The following is a 10,202-nucleotide window of genomic DNA, read 5'->3' on the forward strand; positions in this document are numbered from 1 at the left end:
TCTGTGTAGCTCAGCGTGCCTGAAGAGTGACTGAAAGCACGCTGAAAGTTTTATATTATGTTTTCCCAGTTTTACATTTCCAAGAACAGAGATGAAAACCGCTGGTTTCAAAGTTGCTACCAGAAGCGCAGACACACATTGTGTTCTGTACAAAAGAAACCCTAACCCCGTCTTCGCTGCTTTCAGTTAAATTTTATGAAGTCTGGCTATATTAATATAGCATTTCATGTATAAAACACATGGAGGCATCATACAGTAATGCTTCTCTGCATGGAGTCACACTCTTAGCAGTGGGATCAGCATCATGAGAGCAGCACACTCTGACCTATATATTCTACTCATTAGCCTCCAACTGAACGACAGACAACAGAGCTCACAACAGATTCATCAGCAAGGGATCAAGATTGTCCACCTAATGTTCTAGTGGGTGTTTAAGTCTTTCAGCCGAGTCATCGCACGTGTGTTTTCCTGTTTTATCTGGTGCGCAGAGAATGTAGCTGAGATGCTAATAGGGGGTTTGTTTCACAGAACCTATCTGTTATAACTCTGGGAATGTGCTCCGTGTTGATTGACTCAGTCACAGTGTCTCTGTAAAAGTAAGCCATGTGTGAGAGTTGATGGATTGCATTTCCTACGAGAAAAAGCATATGTGGTGCTTTTCTGAGATTTATGTCACCTTATCATTGCAGATGCTAGAAAATCCAATTTATGCCTGTCTCAGTTTCTTTTTAAATTTATTCTTTCTTCACCTGACAGCCGCAGAATGATTGAAGTGAAAAAAGAAAAAAGAAAACAACGTGGAGAGCATGCAGTAGTCATCACCTCTCCAGTGGCATTTATAATTAGGATGAGAGTTTTTTTCTTTTTTTTCCATTCACTGAGCAAAACAGTTATTTGCACAAGCTGAAGAGCAATTCTCTTTTCACATTGATGAAGGGCTCATTAAACAAAAATCCTAATTGGCCACTCTTTCCCTGCCTACTTCACTGCTCATTCTAGGGCTGTTTTATTTGAGAACTATTACAGCTAATACTCTTCATTCTACAGCGTTATTAAGTGCACAAACACTGACTGCAATTTGTCTTCTCTCTACCTTTAAAACTCAATCGTGCTTCTTCTCTTTCCCCCCGCTCAGATATGCAGTACCCACTGAGACACCGGATGTCCCGTGGCCATTCCTATGAAGAGCGAACTGTGTGGAACCCAAAGTACTGTGTGGTTGCTGACTGTCAGATGCTGCTTCTGAATGAGGAGGAGGTGGTGAGAGCAGACAGTACAAACTCTTGTCTGTCATGTCCCTCTGTGTCACTGTTGTCTTCCTTGTCTGTTCTGCTTTTATTTTCCCTCATCAGTGCAGTTTGATTTGCATCTTTTCCATCCACTAATTTCTCCACATATATTCTATGACACCTCTGAATTTAATAGGTGCTCTCATGTTAATATACAGTCACAGTCCCAGCAATAATAATTAGTCACTACCTATAAGAAAACAAGTTCCTGCCTGTGTGAGGACTCATTCCGCATTTAAATTAATCCATCCCACCGTTGAGACCCCCAGTAGCCAGGTTAGCTGAGGCCGGCTCTTTGCCTCCATTGTTTTGATTAGTGTCACACTAGATTATGCAAGTTTCTGGGAGATTAGAGGTCCTGTCGTTAGGCGCAAACCAGGATTCAGCAGGGTAATCTAAATTGCATTGTTCACTCAGCAATATCCTTGAGAAACAGCTTTGTGGGAGCTCATATTTAAAGTGCCCACATCCCAACAGAGGACCTACACCTGTTTTGGCTTGTTAGGAGTCTTAACAAGACAGTGACAAAATGCGAAAAATTAGGCAATATGTTTGAAATCAGTATCCACAAAAAAAAATTAAATATATATATAGTAAATAATTTTTTTTTTGCATAATAAAAGAAAGCAACAGAAGCATAATAATCAAAGCAAATTGTGCAGGTGAGGTTAAAAAAAAAGAGGCTTATAGAAGAAATCTCACTTAAACAAACATAAACAAATAATCAAAGCTATGTTCACCTGACAATACTGATGAGATACAGTATGTATCTTGGTGTTTTTGTAATACTACATTGAGCCACTGTGGGGCGTAACTCTCGATAGTGTAAAGCTACTATATAAAGAATTTCACAATTACCGAACTTTCCTCACACACACTGTATTTGTATGATTTCCCTCGTGGTTCTGTTAAGTCACAGAAACAAACATACCTCACTGTTTGTAATTCCTGGCGTACCTTTGCACAGCTTTAAATTGAGCCCATGTGCTGCAGCGAGAGCCAGACGCACTTCATGCCAATCACACATTAGTGTGTCTGTTTCTGAGCCTGGATGACTGCATGCACACATAAGTAGCACAAAAATAATAAGTTGCGTGACTCCAGGCAACTTTTAAATGAATCCCATACTTTTGCTAATTGTTTAAAATGCTCACAGAGTCATTTTTACATAAGCACAATCCTCAGAACAGTTTCTTTGTACTGTTTTTTTGTACTGTATAGGTAAGGTAGAAGGTTCACTTTCAACTAATGCCATCATCTCAGAACCATCAGCATCAAACTCAGTTATAGCTCTCTCAGGGAATTTGTGAATCCAGCTTCTGTGATTTTTAACAGGGGAAGAACACAACCTCTCTTAGGGACTCTGGCAAGTTTTGCAGGAACTCTTTGATCTTTGATCGCAGGTTTAACCTCCAAAACTCACCTCTGTCTGTCAAAGTTACATATTTAGACGTTTTTTCGTCAGAATAATACCGTCCTGTCTTAAAATGGCTTAGATGTAATTCCTGCCTCTCTCTCCACTCACCGCTCCCCGCTCACTGCAGCTTAAGCACACCACATAACCTCCAACTCACCTAGAAACACTGTAAATCTGCCCCATGGTACACGATGGCAAGTTCAAGCCTTCAAACCTTCTTCTAAAAAAGAATAGTGATACAGAAAGCAACAACTTCAAAGCTGACAGGATTGATTGCTCAGATTTGTTATGTTTTCAACAGTCGTCTGTACCTTGAATTGCCATGTGGAAATGCTCAACCATGGCACTAACTGCTTATTTTGCTCATGATATGCCTTCCAGCATATAAATAGCACCATATGGACATGTTAACAAGGTAAAAAAAAACTTGATTTCCACCAGAGGGGGTGTTGTGGGCAAGCGCCCTGCTTTAAAGTCGCAAAAGCACCTGGACAAGGCATCGTTATTGGACTTGCCAAGCCTTTTTTCACACCAGTGTGACTACTGGAACTGGGGAGAGCGGTGTGGCTTCATTCTTTGTCTGAAATTACTGAGGTATGCCATGCTGAAATCGAGTAATAATTGCAGGGAGCAATTATTTCAATCGACCTACTGGCAGCCTTTCCACTACAGTGCTTTTTGTTTCACGGCAACAAAGAACAACAGCTTTTAAATGCGTCCATCTCGAGACCCAGACTTGGAAAAGGTCATCTGTAACGCTGCTGGATTTCTGTCATGTCAGCAAATTGCAGGTCAAAAAAGTGATACAGTCTTCTAATGGTTCGCTCCATACAAAGGTGTTTAGACGTATAAACAAGCTGCAGGGGAAGGTGTCAAAGCATCAACTCCTGTGGACGAGCGGTAGAGGTCAAACGTTGATGTACACATGAGGGACATGTATATCATTATGTTAGTCGCTCTTTATTGTGTGACAGAGTATTTGATCCAAAGAGTTGGCAGCAAAAACACATAAAGCTGTAGACATTCCTGCATATTTGTAAATGTAATCAAGTGGTAGAAACAGTAATAACAAACTGATTACCCATTTGTTCCTTTCACATGTGATGCAGGGTTTTTTAGCGTACGGCAATGAAAACATTGTGACATTTCGAAATACACTTAGATGATTAACATTTTGCCACAAATTAAAAATGAAAAAGCCTTCAAATTGAGGCTGATGGATTCACTTTATTATAGAGCTTTTTTTTGCAATTGTAAAATATATTTATTCATCACAGGGAATGTGCGTAAATGTATTTGTAAATCTGTATAGATGTATACATTAATTGTGTTAATTTGTATTTATTTACTCTTTACCTGCTGTAATTTGACCCCTGTGTTCCTCTATTCTGCACTAAACCTGCTACAGTGAACAGAAATGTGAAAGTGAGAGGAATGAAATCAGTGTACAGCAATGCTTTAAGTCTCTGAACACAAATTCTGATTGATGTCTGTGAAGAAGTTCCTGTAGGGGCTTTAGGAAGCAGTCACTGTTTCATTTCTGACCTTTTGTTTAATCTTTGTTTTTATTCTCAGTCTTTATTGAAATCTTTTACTCTTTCATTAGCCTCTCTCTTCATCCCTCGTTCCTCCGTTCATGCTTCATGAACACATTATGAGAGTCATTATGGAAACATAGAATTAAAGTGTATCAGTGACAACAGCTGATGCTGATATCGTCACTGTAATAGGCTGTTTACTTACATGACAGGTTCTTAATCACAAGACAAACGACGCTTCTGCAAACACGAAGACGGCCAAAATGGAAAGTACAGAGTGAATGCAGAAATGAGCGGATAACAATCTCGACATTCAGCGAGCGCATTACTTGAGGGCTGCGATGTGAAGGTAATAAAGCTGAAAGGAAAGGTGTGATTCCAGAGGGGTTTCAAGTTTAGACTTTTCTCATTTTCACCTTCGGTTTGTTGTGTAGCCTTCTCTGGTTCCTTGGGCCGTCGGAGCCCGCTGTGCATACACTGATGCTGCAGCTCATTACTACGTCTGGGCTGCACAGAGCTGCCAGGAGAGGGGGCTAATAGTTAGAGAGCTTTTCTTCTTTTGCTGGTGTCAACACTCAGAAAGGGTTTGAACTCAAATCAACTAGACTTTACTGTTGTAATCAGGTCAGTGCTTATGTACATGGCAACAGCAATGATCTAAACTGAATTAGCAGAAGAAACATCACTGCTCCCTGTTTGCAATGTTGTCCTACGTTAATCGTTTCATAGAGAATCAGTTAAATAACTTTATTATTTCATCAGGACAGTTGTAGTGCAACTTATTTGTCTTTGACCCAGAGTAGTGAACGTTTATTTCTGGCTTCTTATCCGGTTCATACAGTCACTGATATTCTCAGCACAGCTTCAACTTTGCTCAGAAGCACCTGCAAATAAGTTTAGCAGTGGGAGAGGGTCATCCCTCTTTTACTGTAATTCACTCAAACTTTCCTGCCTCGATTTTTCCACTTGCCCTGGGGACTTCCTATTCATCCATGATGATTGCTAGCCAGCTCCTCTGACCTTTACTTACCATCTCAGAGATGAATCAATGGAGTTATTTTAGTCCTGGTGGATATGGATCTTTAATGAATTGGAAACACATGTTGTACCAATTACACACTGAAAATTGCTAAAATACACACAACATAAACAAAAACATGTACCGTTTTGCCTCCACTCTCAATATTTTAGGCATCTGAATGTAGCGTACTGTTACTCAAATAAATAATTACTCTGTCCTTAACTATGACACATGAATAATTAGATGAGAGCATAAACAATGGAATATTAAATGACTAATTTACATGATAAAACCATATATTACACGTCAGCCTCTGCTCAAAACCTGTCTTCCTGGAGCGACTCTGGCCCTTACTGTACTGTGTACGACACTACAAATCGCTGCAGTGAATTGTGGTTCAAATTACAGCATATATTGCTTAGTCATTACGGCTCAGACCACCAGACACCGTCTTTACGTCAGAGACGGTGTCAGTGAGAGCTGTCCTTAAAACCTAAGTCCCACGAGGCAAGTAAAGAGGCGACTCGCAGAGAGGATCAGAGCGAGATAAGCAGACGGACATGGAAACAGAGGAACAGAGAAAACAAGACAGACAGGGCGCCGCATTGAGTTGAGAGGTGTGAGGATGTTCGATAAGCCATTATCACTCCACTTGGAGGACATCAGGCCCTTTCCCTTTTTATTTGACTCACCACTTTCTCACCACAACCATTCTTCTCCTTTTGTCTGTTTAATCTTTCCGTGCCAAACATTTGGTATGCAAGCTATAGGAAGATATGGGCTGACTGATGTGTTGCTAATGCCTGCTTTGTTTTATCCAACGGCCTCTCATTTATCAGGACGACTACAGCTATTGTGCACTGTTGGCCCAACACAGTATGAAACATGGTGACCAGAATAACCACAACAACCTAGATAAGGGCCTCAGTCACTATTGAATGTGCATTTCATACATTTTTCTACAGCCACCATTTTTCTTCCCGCTGGCTTTCATTCTTCTTTGTACTCAGTCGACTCCGTCACTTTCGTTGAATTCATTCAGAACTTTATCTGCCTTGAATTATTCGCTCCATCTGAGTGTCTCTACTTTTCTGTCTTTGTTTATCAGCCGATCTGTTTCGTGTTTTTTGCAGGAGAGGCGCGCTGCGTCATGCAAGGTCCATCTTCTGCGTCGCACCATCAGCGTTCCAGTGGAAACACAGTTTCCAGAATTCCACAGCCAGCTGTCCACCGAGAGCGGTAAGCAGCCTGAGGACATGCCTCTGCAGTGATCAGGACACACACAGCCATACACATGCATATACTGGAAATAAATGAGGTGCTTTATGTTACCATTCATTATGCACATGTAGAGACATCATTTATTGTTAAAACTGTAAGGAATCAGAAAAGGTTGGTGCTTTTTTTTAGTTGCTTTGCTACAGTTTTGACATTTTGGTGCTCAAAGCTGCTCAGTTTCAGCTTAGAGTTGAACTTAAAAACTCATATGTAGATGTTCAATAAAAAGGTCAAATGGTGAGTGTAACTGAAGAGAAGCACTTCTTTCTACTCCTCAGGGATGTGATATCACCAGTCATCCGCTAATGCTTGCCAGTGAGCCTCGCATTGCTCGCATGCCTGGGCGAGACTCGTGAAATTCTTTTCTTCTTCATATCCACTAGATGGAGAGCTCGCTGCTTTGAAGCGCTGCTCGGCAGTTCATCCTAACCGCTGAGAGAGACACTCAAAAATTCTTTCAAAGTGCCGTTGCTGTGTTGCACTTTTCCCGACGCTTTTACGACAATGTGACAATGCAGTTTATTGAATACCTTCATGAGATAAAAGTATTCAGTTTACACTTAGCTCAATGGGCAAGATGATGGTAAAAGCTGGAGGAATGTGTGGATGTGATCAGCACATAGGATGAGTCAGAATGAGACACTAGGTGGCACTGAAGTTTGACTGTGAAGCGTTTGTAACCCACAGGCACAGTTGCTGTGATTGTTACCTGGCATGCAGCCTAATGTGACCCACCTTCAAACCAGTGTGCAGTGATCATTTACTTTTAAGATCTTTTTATGATGCAGTCACATTATGTTGGCTGCATCCTGCATTGCTGCATATCGTAGACTGTCATCTGGTTTGGGATGCTTTAGAACGGAAGCATGACCGTGCATGCTGCAGATGCTTTATGTTCAAGGACTGTTGCAAAGTTTCGTTTTAGTGTTTTTCACATCTGTCTGTCTGAGCGAGTGAGTCAGGGAGTTCACGGCTGGATTGATGTGCAGTGGCATCTGCAGGTTTGCCTAACCTTCACCATTTGAGGGAGCCATTTAGTTCAATTTTTAACAAAAGTGTGACTGAAGGACACTTCAGAGCGTTAACAAATGTATGTCCTCGTCCTTCAACTTAGAATGTGAAATCTATTTGTTTCTTCGGGAATCAAGAAACACGTCATGTTTGTTGACACGACTTAAGAAGTAATTTAGATTAATGCAAGAGAAATACTTTGAACATCACCAGGTTACTCCTGTCTTGCACTTTGTTTTGGACATTTATCTTTCTTTAGTCCTCATACCCTTTACCCCCAAGTAAGGTCACATTTTTGTTGATCCTACGGCGAGGCCGGGATAATGAGGCAAGCAGAAACGTCCTTCTGTCTTCCCAAAGTTATGGCTGATACCCAGCATTCTCTGCATAGTGCATATTTGATTCCATAAACAGGACGTGCTGCAGTTGCTCGGCGCTAAATCACTCACACACACGGTCAAAAATCAGAGGAGAGTTTGAAATGTAAGCAACTCATTTTGTCATCTGCACTCACAGACACAAGTGATGACATGATGATGAGAAACCAGCAGCAGAAACATCATTATGCTGGATGGCTATGATTAAGTTGAAGAGACAGAGGCTAAAAGAATAAACACAGACTGCCAGCTTCTTGGCTAATTACAGGTTAGCTCGGCAGCTTCGCCAATGACAATCCGAGACATTTCCGTGGTGATTATGTAAGATAATTGCTGAATTGCTGATTCAGATTTCCATTGTCAACATACACTGTTGTGCATGTAAAGCAGGACGCAGTCCCATGCATTAATGTATTACTGTAATGGTTACTCTGTCACCTGTTTAAAGAAAATGTCACACTGTTGTGTCAAGTTGGAGGTATTTTGGTAAAATAATATTTACAAGGCAACCTTTATTTCTATCACCTGAGTTGCATTTGGATTTGAACTCAGTGGTCAACTGCAATGATGAATTCTATTTTAAACATCAGAGGCAGTGTTGTCTGAACACCCTAGATGGGTGTTGTTATAGCAATACTAGTGGTAATAAAAAAAAACATTATAATGTGCATGGACTTTAAATACAATTACTACTTGTAATTGAAAATATGACTCCCTTTTATCCTTTCAAAGGAGCTGCAGATATCCAGTAGAAACATAAACGCAAATTAAACGGTTACATAACAATAATTGAATCAATATTACGAAATATCAGCCATTTCCAGCATTAGTAGCGGCTTGAGATAATACAAGAGCTTTATTAAAATACACTTGTTCATTGGTTGAAATCATTTTCACATGAACAAAAAACAAGTGCACTTTAAAAACCTTACTGACAGAAGCGTTGCTAAATTTATGCCAAACAAAACAATCAGCAATATGAGTTCTCGTCCTCCTCTTCAGTGTTTAACCTTTAAAGCTGCATGTGTACCTTTACAGTTCTCAGATCAGGATCCACATCACAACGCTACAAACGGTGACACTGCTTGTGTTTTACAAAATTATTCATTGGTGTCCCACCTGCTCTTGTCCTCGTGTGACGCTGGCTTTAAATAAGCAGCGTGATGAATAAAAACTACACCTGGATGAATAGGAATCCACAGCAAATCAGAGAGCGCTCTCATCTCGTCTCATCCTCAGACTGAATAGCGGCTGCCGCTTCTATTCTTTTGAACTCGTCAAGGTTTCGGTACAAACATGCGTGAGACGGGGAGCGCTGTTGTGCTCCCACCAGAACAACTAAGCTTAATTTTAGTGAGATGAAAGTTTTTTGAGTTTTTTTTTTTTTTTCTGGATGCAGCTTTGAAAGAGTTCTCAACTCTTTGGTTCTTGGGCATATGCTGCCCTATTTTTCAGGGTTTTTTCTTTTTTTTTTTTGTGCTCGCTGTAAGCTGGAACGTTTTAGATAGGATTAAATAGAACTGGATAACTGACCAAAGGCTGTTGAATGAGTTTTACATGCCTTGTAGCCCAAAATGCTGCCTCACATGTGTTTTAAGTCCTGCTAGTTATCTTCCTCCTCAGAGTGTATAATTACAACACCATTAGCCAGAATAGTATTTGCTAACTTTGTGCCAGCCACTGTGGTATATCTCGCTAATGCACCGCTGAATACTGGATTGTTTTGCCCTAAAGATCAACTCAGAGCCTCTCAAATGTGGGGCAGTTAGAAGTGATCAGAAAGTTGGCGTAGTTAAGATGAAACTTTTTTCATGATAAAGGCCCACTTGCTGAATGGCTGGTGTAAATTCTCTATTAGTTGATAACGAAGCAATCAGTTTGATATCGGTTAATATTGAGGAGTTACAAAATTATTAGGCCACTAGATTATGTTGCCAGTCCACTCATCATTACAGCCAAAGTTCAGTTTCCTTTGACAGCTTTCACTTGTTGATAGTACAATACTCTGGATGTTTGTCTCCAGCCTTGACAAGGCTTAAATCTTACACGTCTTTTATTATCATTATGCAGTTTTAATCATGGTTGAACACTTTCTCTGTACTTTAGCTAAATTGTTTGCCAAAAAAGTCTTGACAACTTATTTGATATATGACTTTGATCACTTTTCAGATACAACAAATACAAAGGGAGGATTTCTTTCTTTTATATTGCTACAGATTGAAGTACACATAACAAACAAAGCAAGACAGTTGGACAAATAAGAAAAGTTTT

At 40.3% G+C, this 10,202-nt stretch overlaps 1 protein-coding gene across 1 annotated transcript; it reads left to right on the top strand.

The window, feature by feature from the left end:
• The first annotated feature begins 1,137 nt into the window (after nucleotides 1-1,137).
• LOC103373666 (ras/Rap GTPase-activating protein SynGAP) lies at nucleotides 1,138-6,536 on the top strand. The gene is made up of 2 exons (XM_008303621.1): nucleotides 1,138-1,260; nucleotides 6,399-6,536. The coding sequence occupies exons 1-2, from the start codon at nucleotides 1,138-1,140 to the stop codon at nucleotides 6,534-6,536; spliced, it is 261 nt and encodes an 86-aa protein (XP_008301843.1).
• The last annotated feature ends 3,666 nt before the right edge of the window (nucleotides 6,537-10,202 follow it).

Source organism: Stegastes partitus, unplaced genomic scaffold (assembly GCF_000690725.1).
Source record: "Stegastes partitus isolate 25-593 unplaced genomic scaffold, Stegastes_partitus-1.0.2 Scaffold2043, whole genome shotgun sequence".
Taxonomy (NCBI): Eukaryota; Metazoa; Chordata; class Actinopteri; family Pomacentridae; genus Stegastes; species Stegastes partitus.

Bases quoted from the DNA above. Each gene is read 5' to 3' on its own strand.
- LOC103373666 (XM_008303621.1), top strand. From the start codon at position 1,138: ATGCAGTACCCACTGAGACACCGGATGTCCCGTGGCCATTCCTATGAA. The intron at 1,261-6,398 runs GTGAGAGCAGAC...TGTTTTTTGCAG, and splicing joins TTCTGAATGAGGAGGAGGTG to GAGAGGCGCGCTGCGTCATG.